The sequence below is a fragment of the Mus musculus genome, chromosome 16 (genome assembly GCF_000001635.26).
Source record: "Mus musculus strain C57BL/6J chromosome 16, GRCm38.p6 C57BL/6J".
NCBI lineage: Eukaryota > Metazoa > Chordata > Mammalia > Rodentia > Muridae > Mus > Mus musculus.
The window spans coordinates 56624164-56638902 of NC_000082.6; the positions used below are offsets into that span (position 1 = coordinate 56624164).

Sequence of the window (14739 nt, forward strand, 5' to 3'; positions counted from 1 at the left end):
ACTGTGGGCTGGGCCTCAGAGGACACAAAACGTATTCAAACCTTAACTATCTGTTCGACACATTAAGTAGGCTCAGATCATAAGAAGATAAGGACAACTGACAGGCCTGTACCTGCAAGGCTTTTGGTTCCCTCCTAAGAAACGAGTTCACATCTAAGAGTCGAGATACTATCCATATTCTCTTGGTTCAGAGTTAACAACATGGCTGAGTGTTTCAAGTGTGTTTCAGAAATGTTTCTATTCTGCTAGAATTTGTATTAATTGAATTTAGTAGGTTTTGATAAGTTTAATGTTTGGATTGGACTATTTGTTTACTTTGGTTTTGTTATTTCTGGCTAGTTCCTACTCCAGTCTTTGAACCAGTTACTCCTTTAAAAGAGGATCCAGTGACCACAATCGGTAATGATACTCCTGACTCTTGGCCAATACACTTTCTGTTCATCGTCATTGTTCATCATCCACATGGGATCATGTTGCCACCCAATTACTTTCTTCCTTTCATTTGAACTGAACATCCTTAGAAGCACTTGCCTGTTGTTCGTTATATGCATGGATCTAGTTTGTGTGATTGGTCTGCCTCATAAACTGCTTTAAGGTATTTACATGTTGCTTTATAGTTTTGGTTTAACCAAAATTCTTGTTAGACCAGTTTCATGTGTCTTTGCTGTGCCTACCTCTGATTTGTGCCTGCCTAGCTTCTCTTTTGTTTGTTAATATGTCGGCAATGTGATTTCGTACATTGAACAGCATATTATCAATCTGATTTAGTAGTCTGAATAGCATAACATCAGGTTAAGATCTTTAAATAGCAAACTTCAACCTTAATATGAATTGGAGTCTTCTCTCTCTATCTATCATAATTTAGATGATTCTTAGCCATGTTAGCCCAATCAGATAATTTTAGGAGAATTGTTTAAAAATTATAGTCTTGACTTTCTCAACCAATAATTTCAATTGGTATATTGGTATTTCCCCCTCAAAAGACCCTTCTAAAACAAAAGATAAAATAATACTCTATGGGGTACAGCTTTCATACATGGCCCAGAACTCAAGAAAGTTCACCAAGCCTTGAAATCCCTAGAGATTTTTTAAAAATTTTCTAGTATGTTGAACCATAACTTTAAAATAACTCAAGCTTATCTCTCTTTAATCCGAAAAACTTGTCTGAGAGAACACAAACTTAAAGCTACCCAACTCTAGATACACTAGGTATTCATGATAAACAAAGGGTCCTTGGTTCAAAGAGCCTGAGAACCATCAATGCTTGCAAATATCACATTGTTATACGTGTCCCTTAGAAAAGGGGCATTATTGGCTGGCAAGACCTTTACAATTGGAAGGGATGCATCTAAGATGTTTTACTTCTCTGTTTGGCAACTAATGAAATCATGAGAGGTTTGTTTGTTTGTTTGTTTGTTTGTTTTAATGGCTTCTCATGTATTTCTTAACTACAGAACTTTTTATGCAGTCCTATTTTCATGAACCTGGTAGTTATTTTCTTTTCAGTGTTCCAAAATACAAGTTAGATTTCTATATAGTCCTTAAAACATTGGAAGCATATGTATGGGCATGGGTAAAGATGCCCTGAAATCTTTCCTGTTAGAGTCAGAGAAGCATTGTAGCATGAGGAACAGCTTGCCTGCAGCATTACAAAATGAGAGCAAGGGTGATGCCTATCTGGGAGAATAGTGCTAGCTACTGTTTGTCTGGACAGAAGGATTAATAATTGCCTTGAGTTTTACTAGGACAGCCACCCCACAGTGTTACATATTGGTTTCTTAACAGGGATCTATTCTTATAGCTCTGGAAATTATAACTCAAAGACCAAAGTGCTTTTGGGTCTGGTTTTCCCCGAAGCCTCTCCTTGGATCATAAATGGCTGCCTTGCTACATTATCACATGGTCTTTTGTCTATATATGTTCATACCTACTGTCTCTTCTAATAAGGACAGTTGACAAATTGGAGAGCCCTGACCTTATAATCCCTTAGTTACATCTTTTTTTTTTTTTTTTTTTTAAAGATTTATTTATTTATTTATTTATTATATGTAAGTACACTGTAGCTGTCTTCAGACGCACCAGAAGAGGGCATCAGATCTCATTACGGGTGGTTGTGAGCCACCATGTGGTTGCTGGGATTTGAACTTCGGACCTTTGGAAGAGCAGTCGGGTGCTCTTACCCACTGAGCCATCTCACCAGCCCCCCTTAGTTACATCTTTAAACATACTGTCTTCAAATACAGCCCATTTCGATTTACCTCTTCAGTATATAAATTATGAGGACACAATTCAGTTCAGAAAAAAATGTGTGTGTGTGTGTATATATATATGTATATATATATGTATATATATATATATAATTGTATATTATATATTACATATTACATATTATATGTATATGCATACACACATTCTAGATGCTGTGTTATGCTAGCAGAATCATTTTGAAAAAAATATTGTGTGCTTATACATGTTTTTTAAAAGCTCATATTTGTTAATTCAGTTCCTATTACAGACCTTGAACGAGTTACAGACCTTGAAACACCTGTTGCTTTTAGAACTGAGGCCCCTGGGACAACACTAGGTAACACTCTTACTTTCCAAGTGCTTCTATTGCTCATTGTATAATCCATTAAGTCTCCATCCCCATGAGGTGGCCTTTCCACCTTCTTGAGAAAGTACCCATCATCTTTAGCCATCTGCTAGAGAGTTCAAAGCTTCTTACAGACATGCTTCCTGTTGTGTTTATGAGAGCTAAACATGAACTTAGTTCAAATACGAATATCCACACGGAACTATTCAAAGTGCTTTGTTGTCTTGTACATCACAGAATTCTGTATTACAACTGAGTTTTAACCACAGTGGAATGACTGCCCATCAATGGCAACTACTCCTTTGAACATCTAGGTTTCTATACTTGTTTTTGAAAATGATTATACAGTCTTTTCATTTCTTTGGTGATATATCTTAAGTAATGATATGTACATAATGATATATGTAAGTAATGATTTAAGTAATGATATGTGTTACTATAAATTTGACAAATTAGGGATGACCCATTTGAAATGTTAAATTATTGGCTTCTATCATACTGTGACCCAAATCTCTCCCCAACCTTAACTGATTCCTTTTCAATCATTGTCTCCAAAGTGGAGGTCTATTGCTTTCTCCAAATGAGTATTGAGTCTTCTAGCATTGAACGAGCAACTCAACAACAGGATTTTACTTCAAACCACCATCAATGACAAAAAGACATGCTTGTTTAAGAAGAATGAGAAATTCAAACTAAAAGAACAAACGCCTGCCAGTTTAGGAAATCTGAGAGCTATTGAAGGCGCTCTTTGCAGTATCCAAGGCCATAAGGGCCAAAGTAACATGAGGTTTCTCTTTTCTCAGCTAGCAAAATATCACAAAGAACCCACCGCCCACGACCCCGACCCCGACCCCGACCCCGACCCCGACCCCGACCTAAAGCCACCTTGAGCCCTCAAGCACCTGAAACAAAAACTGGTAAATTTGGGAGTTACATGGCTTCTGGGTGAACCTGATGGTCTGTCCCATCAGAGGCTCAAAGCAGTGCTTGTGGTAAACAGTAGCAGCTCTTACACCTGTGAGTGAGAGGACTCAAGCAGCATCAGTAACTTCTGTAGATGTTGTAAGGAAAATACAGGTGGGTGAGACCCAGTAGGAGCTGGAATGCCTTTAAAAAAAATTCAATGTAAGGCCTTTTATTGCAACTTTGTATTTAGTAAATTTCAAACTATGCATTTCTATTAAAATCTTAATAGTGAAACTACACTAGCAAACTCAGTATATTTAGTTTAAGTAAACAAATCCTTAAGCCTTTACATTTTCCCAGACTCACATTTGCAATTGTAAATAATAGACCTGCTGTTGAAAGTTGTTTCTTCTCCTCCTCCTTCTCCTTCTCTCTCCTTCTCCTTCTCATCCTCCTCCTTCTCCTTCTTCTTCTTGACATTCTTCTTCTTCTTCTTCCTCTTCCTCTTCCTCCTCCTCCTCCTCCTCCTCTTATACTACAATAAACTAAGGCCATGCTGCATAATATACCCACAAAGTAACAATCTGAAATCTAGAAAAAGACAATATTAAAGTTGACTGGGTTTGAACCTTGAATACAGTACAGGATTTTGATCAATAGAGAAAATAGAGAGTCAGCCAGAAAATAGAGGGCCACCTACAGATGGACTGTAGGTGTTCAGTCACTTTGTTGATGCTCTTGCCTTTGAAAGGCTCTATTAGGCCAGCAGAAGAGGGGCTATGAAGATTTGAGTCAGAGTTTAGGTAAGATACAGAGACACTGCATCATACACAGATAGACTCTTTGATTTCTACTTTTTCTGCTCCTGGGGAAGACAGATGCTACATTGGGTGTTAGACTAGTAGCCATCTTTATGCTGCTTTCTTATGGTTTTGCATGGAGGTGTCAAATTTCATAAGATTGGCAAGATCAACACAAGCCATGTAATGATTATTTTTTTATATATGCTTTAAACTTGTATCAGTGTTTAGTTAAAAACATGGTAACTCATGATATGCTTTTTAGCTTACTTTTCTAAGGCTATATTAAATGAATGCATTAAAATATTTTCTAATGCAGTGTTTTCTATATAGGCTAGAATTCTTTTATTAAAAACCTTACAGAGTGTCATATTGACTACTATGCTTGTTTGTATCTCCTCCTCATTTTATTCCCCTTCTTTATTCTAGTCAGTCAGGTAGTTAAAAAGCTGAGACCAACCACCATCCCAACAAAAGTTTAGCAAACTCTTAAAAAGCAAATTTTCAGATAAAGAGTTAATTATATTCTTTCCCTTGGGACAGTTGATGTTTTAGATATATATAGTATATATAAATGTTCTAACTCAGTATGCATTTTTTAAAATCTCTTTGGCTTGTATTGTTTTTGGCCAGTTCCTGCTGTAGTCCTGGAACCCGTCACTCTTAGACCTGAGGTCCAAGTAACAACACTAGGTAAAGTTGCTAAGCTATTTTTGTAACAAGTCTTCTTGTCATAGCAAAAGTTTCATCTCAATTCAGGTGGCAGCTGGGTGGGTCTTTGTGGCCATTCACTTACATTCATCTAAAAAATTATGAAGAGTTTATAGTTGTCTGCTTTTAAGACATTATACAGGAAACTTCTTTGGGCCATTTACCTGCCATGTTACCTACTTGGAGTTGTGTCCTGCTTTGTGTTTTGTTTGAAGGGTGCTTTTGCTGCAGCTGCGTTTCAAACATGTCCTAAGTCTCAGGTACACAGAGAAGCATTAACAACGTCTCAGTGCCCAAAGGGCCTGTATTTACATTACACCTTTTTTTTCTGTGTGCATAATATTTTGTTGTTTTGTTTCTATTTAATAAATATTTACTTGATAATTATATAGAGAACATATCAAGGATTTTTTAAAGATCAGAGTAGAAATGCACACTATCCATTCAAATTTAGGAATTGTCCTTATCCATTTTAGTTCCAGCCAAGCCATCGTTTGAAACTTAGATAACAATTACTAGCCTTAATTTCTATAATTAAATAGTATTTTTTTCTTCATTATGATTGAAGAAAAAACTAGATGATGAACATGTGAGAACCAGCGAGCTATCATCTTTGCACCTTCCATGGCTTCCTGACTCATAAATGATGAAAATACAAAGTAATCCAATAATTTCTTTTTAGCTCCCCAAAAAACACAGAAAAAACATCGCCCAAGTCCCAAACCAAAGCCTGTACCAAGTCCTGAAGTAACCGAGTCCAAACCAGGTAAAGCCTATGTAGCTGGTTTAAACAACATCAGCAGTGTGACCTAGGAGGGCTGTGAGAGTTTTCTGAGTGACTGAGAACCTCCAGTGTATGCCAAGTAGAGCAAGTATACAATTCTGTGTGGGAGGGGTGGGCGATCAAGTATCTCCATTGTACAGATCTCAAGCAAACAATGTTGTAAGGGAAGCCTTTGGGCAAGGAGATACCCACTGCTTCCTATGTGCAACCTTCTCCATAATCACACATCTTTGCAATGACTTTTATCTCCTAAAAATAAAGTCACTTTGGGATAATCATATTCAATCCAAATAAAAAGCATTATTAAATACCTTTCACCTCCTCCTTATCCTACTAACACCTTTGAGTGAAATAGATGTGGAGGTTATATCTTGATTTTTATAAGACAAAGTGGAAACCTTTATAAGTATAGTTGAAGATGGTATAGGAAGAATCTGTACATGAACATTGATGAATTTGGGGTTATAAACAAAAAGTCTTAGGTAAGTAAGTATTTGGAGCCAGGGACTATTTAAAAGGAGTCGAGTCTTAAAATCATACTAGAGTCTGGCTGACTAAAATGGGGGAAAGGGAAAATGTGAAGGAGAAATAAATGAAATTGGTCAGAGGAGTCTTTGGAGGATGGCTATGGATGAGCTCTCCCTTCAAGGCTGTAGTAATCCTTTCTGTATCTCAGAGAATATACATATTCTCTTGGACATGCATATCAAGGTCTTAGGAATGTGACAGGGCAGAGCAGGGGAGGAGTGGACTGGTAGACATCAGCAACCTCTTCTTTCTTATAAGAGCGTACTCTTCCTTTGTCTGTGATGAAGAAACCCCACCAGTTCACCATGCTGATGCCTTGGTTTCTTACCTAATCTGAGTGCTAAGCAATGCCTCCACAGTCCATTCTGGGTTATTCATTAGATGAGAAATGAACAGTGACAAAACGGTTACCTGACTTTACTATGCTAGGGAGATTCATAATGAAGAAAAGATCTCCTTTTTCAGTTGTATAGAACAATCATTTGGCTTATTTTAATGCCTTTGCTTAGTTCTTCCAAGAGTACGTGAACCTGTGACACTCAGAACTGAGACTTGGGTGACAACAAAAGGTATTAACATGTTGTGATGCTGGCTGTGTCCTTTGTCTTGCCATTGCCAAACTCATGCCATCAGTGTCATGGTCACATGTTGTTCTTCTCGTGGTAACACCATCATTCTCTTTGCCATTCTATGAAAATCACTAAAGCTCTTCAAAAAACTTGTCCCTTGTGAGACCCACCATAAATCTAACCCACATGATCTGTCAGGCTTGTAACTACATGGAATTATTTTGTCATTGTGTGTGCTCTGGGGAGTGTGACTCACAAAAGCAGTTTTCATAATTTTAACCGTTTCTATACTATTGAGGGGTCTCCTAAAGATCTGAAATTCTTCGCTATATTTAACCATTCATTCACTTTTGCCATGTGGCATTTGTTCTTTGATTGACATTTCAGTTAGTTATATGTGCAGTCTTACTTTCACAAATTTTCCAAAAAAATCGCTGCCACCACCATGTTTTAGCAAGAATTCTCAGCATCTTTGTGTGAAGAGTGATTCTCCCTATATAGTCCAGCCTCAAGTTTTCTTAGTATCTCAGTTTGGTTTTCCTCAAACTAGCACTCTTCTTATCACAACCTCCCAAGTGTTAGGACTACAGGTGGGTGCCACTATTCCTGTCTCCTTAACGATTTCATTCTATACAAGTTCTATTTTTGCTCTTCACCTCTTGACCTATCCAATAGGCCTTCAAGTTGAAAAGTTGAAAATTTGAATTGCCTGAAATATGAGAAAAATCTGTTGTTTTACTAAATTTAGCACCCTCCCATAGCTTTTGAACTACAAACTTTGTAATAATGAAGATTTTCTTTTCTCAGCTCCTAAAACACCAAAACGAACCCGTCGTCCACGCCCCAAACCTCAAACCACACCAACTCCTGAGACTCCTCTAACCAAACCTGGTAAATTGAGTGTCTGATCACAGGGATACTTATAGAAGCTCTGGGGAAGCCATAAGGAAGTCCAATGGTAGAAGGATGAGCTCGTGGGAGATTAAGTGCTGTGTGGGCTACTGTTACCTCCATTGCCATGTGTAGAAGGAAAAACATTAGGGTCTTGTGTGGCAGCTGATTTGCTTATGATCTCTGCCTAAGTATTGTCTCTATTACCGCATACCTTTTTTGGTATTGCTGATTAAGTTACATTCTTCTCTGTTAACAGAAGTTCTTGAATGAAAGAATTCAGAAGTTTGGATCTGATCCAAAAACCATTAGTGATCTGCCGCTCTATCTAGAATACTCTATTTTGGTAAGGAGAGCAGAGAGCTAGCTGTTCACTTGGTACCACACTTACTAAATGTCCCTTATCCTGGTTTGCTGAGCACCCTTGTCATACATGAGATCTCAGCCCAACCCTACTCATGAGTCCTCGAGTACATTTGGCTCATTTGCCTTATCCTTGGCTGGGTCTCATATAGAAAGACTGTTGTATTCCTGCACCTTTAGACATGTTATTCTCTTAATGCTTCTATACCAAAGCCCAAGTTATATCTGTGTGGCTTTGGTAAATGTCTAAGATTTCTAGGACAGTCTTCAATAGTAGTAGGGATGAGATATTCCATGTACTTAGAGGAATATCACCTTGACTCTATTAAGAGGTTTAGCACAAAGTATAGGCAGCAACCGAGTACTTCTTGAAATGTTTACCAAGGCGCAATGTGACCAAATCATTAAGTAACAAGTATTAAATTGGAAATAGCTCCTTAAACTCATTCCTTATTCCAGTAAGAGTGTACTGTTGTCTTACTGATTTTTCACATATGTTTATTTCATTGTTTTTAATTAGTTGCTGCTACAGATCTCGAACCCAGTGCTCTTAGCACCGAAGTACCTGCGACCGTGGGTAATAAGAATGTGTGTCTTTCTAATCTTGGTGCTTTTCCTGCCATACCCATCATATCACCACTTCTGCATCTTATGACCATTCCATCACCAACCTCTGTTGTTACTCCATTACATTCTTTATCTTGAAATTATCCTCAGTTCTATGTCAAGTTATTTGTTGAATTCAAGAGCACCATGCATGAACTAACTTCAGGACAGCAAACCACCATGTAACTCACTGCTCAACACTGTGACATGTGCATTTTAAAAGGGTCCTGACTAAGCCTGTGTTTCCATGTGAATCTCCATCTGTCATGTTTATGCTGCATATCCATCAACAATTACAAAAATATGCTCCTTTATTCAGAATGCTTCTTGGTAAACTAGAACCTTTGTGACACTTTGGAGCAATCGTTTTTTAAAAAAATTACGATTATAGTAAGTTGTTAGAGTTAAAGGTGTATGATCTTGAAATGTTCCAACACTGTTTCCATGATAGAGACTCCTTTTCTAGAATGTTCAATAGTCTTTTAAAATCAAGGAATACTTTTTGAATGGGGATATTTCATTAGTTTTGTCTTTATACTTTTCTATAGACTCTCAAGGACAATAACAAAGCTTTTTTTAGTGTATTCAGAAAGTCATCTAGTGTGAAGACATAAAAATATGGTCAGTCAGTCAAATATCCAGAAGAGCATCTCGCATACTGTGACCTAGTTAGTTCTGTACCACGCCTTCTTTCAAGTCTATGTCATGATGTAGTGAGCACCCATCCATGGTCCAGCCAAACTTGAAAGAAATGAGTGTCTCTGTACTGTCAGTTTTGAGGTTAAATATAATCTCAAAATTAGCCTAAACATGAAGTTTTAATTTGTCTTTGGTTGATTTTCCTCCTTTCTATCCAGTTCTTGCTACAGCCCTCACACCTGTCACTCTTAGGACCAAGGCTCCCAAGACAACAACATTAGGTAATGGCACTGTGCTCTGGAATGCTTTTTTCACATGTTTCATCCTTGTTTCCATGTGCACTCCATCTTCATCCTAACTTCATTGTCATCTGCTTTATTAGATTGTCTTGCCGTCTGCTGCTGGTCATCCTCATATACTACAGCTTCTTGAGAATATTAAAGGTTTTTAAAGTCACCTCTTTTAAAAGCTACCCACAGACCTAGAATATTACTATCCTTGTTATCTTTGTTATCCTTGTTATCTACAGCTGAATCGCAAACTTAGCTCGTAGTGTCTATATCTTACTGAGACAGAATAAGTTAGAAAAATATCATGGCCCAGTGAATCCTTGAGACTGCTGAAAACTTTCAGTGTCAACCTACGATCCTGCCACATGGAGTTTAGCTTAAGCATTGTTTGATGTTGGAGACTTATGGCTCTCTTCATTCATTGACTTAATTTTATGTTTTAAGTTTCTTTCTTAAGAACCTTTGGTGATTAAAAAAAAAGCCTATCAAAATAGGAGATAATATTTTAATTCAAAAGCAAACATATCCCAGATTTCGTGGAAAGATACCTTCACCCCAGTCTTTTTTTTTTCCAAAACCAAAAGCATGAAATTAATTGAAAGTTTCTTCCTTCAGCTCCTAATGTACAGCGGACACGCCGTCCACATCCCAGACCTAAAACCACAGCAAGTACTGGTGTGTCTGAGTCCAAGTCAGGTAAATGTGGAATGCCTGTGTAAAGGGCTGCTAGCAGTCTGTCCCAGAAGGGTCCCAGAGTAATACGTGCAGTGGGAAGCTCCTGCTATTTAAGGAAACTAAGGCATTGGTTCTGGGTAGCAGCTGTTCATTCTAAGAGCTTCCCATAAGAGCAGGGATTGGGGGAAAGTTGTCCCTAATTCCCCTAGTGACTTGGTTTGGACCAAGTTCTTCTCTTTAAAGATGAGTTGATGGCCAGGTTCATATTAGTCATTCATGTTCATGAATTGCCATATTAGCATTAAACATAAGATCTGTTGCTTAGCCTTGGTTACATAAGCAGATATTTGTTTTCAACTTCCAAGAAATACAAGACACTACTTCATACACAATACTTTCATACATACTACCTTAGAAAATTTCCAAAGTCACCTTCCATATTAGTTATAGCCAGAAAACCAGGTACCCAGGAATCTCTTTATGTGGGCAGAACTGGAAATAAATAGCCAAGCTCAAAGTGATTGTGACTATTTTCCATAACGGTCTTGGCTACTGTGACCAGCATTTCAGAAAGCAACTGTCTGCTTCCCGTTGCTTTTAGAGTTTAAAAACATGTTTGACATTTGAAACTCATGTTGTGAAAGAAGATTTAAGGCATTTTGCAGATGTTCAACTGTCTCGTGTTCGTGCATTGCTTTTTAATTAGTTTTAGTTTGGGGCTTTGAACTCGATATTCACAGAACTGGGTCTCCAGAAACAACACTGGGTAACTTTTGTGACATTCAGTGAATGTTCTTTTCCTCGCTGGTTAAACCCATCTGCTGTCAGGTCAGCATTGCTCATGCCTCAGAAGACTGTGGTTAGGCTTTCATTTCATACTTTGTAGTCAGTCATGGAAACTCAAGTGTCGCCTACCTGTTATCTAATCATCCCTCCTTGGAGCCACTGAAAGATATCAGTATGCCATGAAATTCTCTTTTAAAAAGCCAGAGATCCATATTGTTGCTCCTCTCTTTAGTGGCTACATCTATAGAGCTACAAATAATTTAGAGACGTAACTCCCTCTTAGCAACTTATTTTCCATAAAATCAGTGTGCTGTGCTTATTACTTTATTTTGAGTCATTAGATACCCTATTATCAACAAAATAAATTGTACACCATAAACTCCCGGCTCCTACGTCACTGATGAGTTCCTCCAGGAGTTGCTCTTTACTAAGTATCGACCTTGTGGGGTATCCCATGACTATTAATATTTATTACTTCAATTAACACATGAACGATGTGGCTTGGGTTTCTAAAGGAACCCTTAGTGATGCTCAGTAACAAATGAATAGTTTCTTTGCAAGGAGGATGCTTCAAACCAGAAAGTAGGAATTTTAGTCTGTGAAGATAATAAAAGTTTCAGTCTTTGGAGGACACTCAGTCTCAATCACAACTGCTTACACATATCTTGTACGTACAAAGCAACAGTGTTAGTGTGCGAATAGGCCCTGCCTTATTTTGGTCCATGCTCCAATTAGACTTTGAGTTTCAAACCATTTTCATATTTTTACATGGCATAAAATGTTGGTCATTTTTCCCATCACCTAAATTTGTTTTTAAAGATTCACGGGCTAACTTAAGTTTTTTGTTGTTGTTGTTGTTGTTGCAGCTCCTACTGAACTGCAAAGTCTTGTTTTGAAACCAGTGACCTCACCAAGCCTAGAAATTATACAAAGTCAATCTGGTAAATTGATTGATTTATCTGTCTGGCTGTAACAAGAGCTTCAGAAACATACTATACTAATCCCCTCCATATTGTATGTTCAAATATAAAAATTTCTCCTTCCATGGTTGTATATTGATATTAAATTAGTAATACTTTATCTTCTACTGTTCCATTATATATAAAATACCTACGTTTGTTTCACTGAGTTTGCTCTGTATCTTTTGGATAATGATAATGTCACTGATTAAGCAGTCATCAAACCTCTGAAAACTGATTATATTTCTTAATTTCATCCACAGTTTAAAGATGTGTTTCTATTAAACAGTATGCTAAATGCTTGCTGACCCACCTAAAATAGTGATAATCCCTTTGTAAACACCGAAAAATGAGAAAATCATTTTAATAAAGATTCTTTTACATTCTTTAACTATAGAGAACCATTTAAAATGTATACTGCCTTTCAAATTACAAACGGAATTTAATGTCAGTATTAGGAATACTGCTGCTGTTCTCTAGCATTTAGATTTAAAAACTTGAATTCCGTATTTCATCATGGGATTATAATTTCTTTATAGCATCTTTTAGTTAAGATTACAGTTTGGTAGTCCTGTTGAAGATTTAAGGCATGCTTATTGATGGTAGCCAAAACAATTATGTTGTGAATTCGACTAAGTTATGAGAACTTCCTTAAGTGCTCATGCTAATGAGATGATTTTTATCAGAACCAGGCAACTGGATCACTTACCATATATCCAGCACTCCTCTGAATAGTGTGTTTAATCTACCTGATGTTTGCAACAATACTTCCTTGACCAGTTATATCCTTGTTTCCTTTGCTAGTTTCTGATGACCTGGAATTGGTTGCATTTAGTACTGAGTCACCACAGAAGACAATAGGTAAAAATGTTCCCAGTGCAAAGTCCAGACTATGTGCTTTTCCATCTCATTGTGAAATGCGTCATTGGATGTTGTCATGCTTGGGCCATTTGGTGACATTTCATAGCGTCCCGTTCCTTGTGTTGTCTCTGTGCCTATCCAACGGCTCTTGAGAGCCACCATGCATGTGGTACCTCATGTTAGCTACAACCTGCTATATTACAATGCAAGTTTTATTCTCTAGTTTCCTCTGTTAATGAAATTCATAATTTAAGATTTTTGATTCTTTGTATACACACACACACATGTATCTGTCTGTACACATGTGTATATGAAATTTGTCATCTTCAGATCATTTTCAGGCTTTCTTGTCAAGTTTCCTAAGGACTCATAACTTTTTTCCTTACTAAAATATTCATTAAAAAATACCATGAGGAAGTCAAATTACCTACTCTACTCTAGGTAATTGCTATAATGGAGCCTGATTGTCATTTGTGTGTGCATGTGCATCTGTCTTTCTGTTTCCCAGACAGCAAACTTCATTACCTAGCTTCGCCTTTCCTCAATTGCAACCATTTCCATAACCTAGAAAACTCACCTATGTTTTCACCTAAATTCAGGTTTCCATGGTAACCTGCTTTGCCCTACCCCCCACTGACCTGCCATTTCGTGTTTCTTCCCCAGCACCAGCTGAAACAGATTATGTAGATACCAAAGAACCTCTCAGGCTAGAGGAGCCAAGGACAGAAGGTGGTAAAGGTTTTATGCTGTGATTAACTCATTCTGCTATTCAAGCCATGGTACTTGATTGAAAGGATATGAAGATCTGTAGATCCACTTCTGATCCATCTATAGATCCACTTACACCCCCTCACTAGGAATCAACCTAGAGAGTCACATTTATTCTGCATGTGTTTTCGCAACGAATACATACACCAGCAGCTCTAATGCTCTTGGATTCTTAAAATTAATGTGATAGTTGATGATCTCTGAAAAAAAATATGTTCTATTTATATCTGTTAGTAGCTGAAGGTCAAGGCATAATACATTTGAAAGTTAGTTGTTGATAATGAATACCAGCAGTTTATTACTCTTAAATATGACTTCTTCCTTTGTGTCCCATCTAAAATACATTAGTGATTTTTTCTGTAAAATTATGTTATAAGTTCTTGATAATGAGGTTGCAAATACTCAGGAAACACTTGTGGAACTGAGCATCTTACAGTTTTAAACTCATTCTCCTGTATTTTGATACAGTTGTGGATTCTCTTACATATGTGTCTGAGCTTCCAAACTCACACTAGGGAATGGCATCATTAGAGCACAAACTGGTTGTTCTCTATCTTCACTGTCATCCCCTGAGAGTCCCAGGAGTGTCCTCACTGTGCTCTCATGTGGCACATCCTTTCACTGTTGTCACTCTTCCTCCTTATGTGTCCCTATTCATTTTCCAGAAATATCTTCTCAGTTAGTATCACTGATCTTGGTCTCTGACTGTTCTTACATCAGCCAAACTGTTGAATACAAAATATAACATTTTTCCAAATAACGCACTCACTGCCATTGGAATTACTTGACTGAGGTTCATGATCCACTTCTGCTTTCTGACCTAGAGGTAGACTTTCCATTAGCAGTCTTCTCATCATGATGACTCACCATGTTTGGTTCTTTGTTCTCTGTCATCCAAGTGAAAGTCAATACCTCTTAACCGGCCTGTGCTATAATTTTAAAGTTATCTTTTCCCTTCGTAGTTCTCATTCAAGCATTGTGGAGGAGGTGAAGATTCTTGAAGTAATGAT

At 37.5% G+C, this 14739-nt stretch overlaps 1 protein-coding gene across 43 annotated transcripts in view; it reads left to right on the forward strand.

Annotated features, from left to right (window-relative positions):
- Positions 1-14739, forward strand: part of Abi3bp (ABI gene family, member 3 (NESH) binding protein) — a 212335-nt gene that overhangs the window by 146363 nt on the left and 51233 nt on the right. For 13 of the 43 annotated variants that reach the window (XM_006522277.3, XM_006522260.1, XM_006522254.2 and 10 more), the window contains 12 exons: positions 340-399; positions 2504-2584; positions 3397-3510; positions 4933-4992; positions 5693-5776; positions 6832-6891; positions 7699-7782; positions 8666-8722; positions 9609-9671; positions 10296-10376; positions 12008-12082; positions 12905-12961. The exons of 13 other annotated variants lie outside the window; for them this stretch is intronic. In XM_006522277.3, the coding sequence (XP_006522340.1) occupies positions 340-399; positions 2504-2584; positions 3397-3510; positions 4933-4992; positions 5693-5776; positions 6832-6891; positions 7699-7782; positions 8666-8722; positions 9609-9671; positions 10296-10376; positions 12008-12082; positions 12905-12961 (876 nt within the window). The remainder of the gene's footprint in view (positions 1-339; positions 400-2503; positions 2585-3396; positions 3511-4932; positions 4993-5692; positions 5777-6831; positions 6892-7698; positions 7783-8665; positions 8723-9608; positions 9672-10295; positions 10377-12007; positions 12083-12904; positions 12962-14739) is intronic. 17 more of the 43 variants (XM_006522266.2, XM_006522271.2, XM_006522275.1 and 14 more) reach the window with 11 other exon arrangements.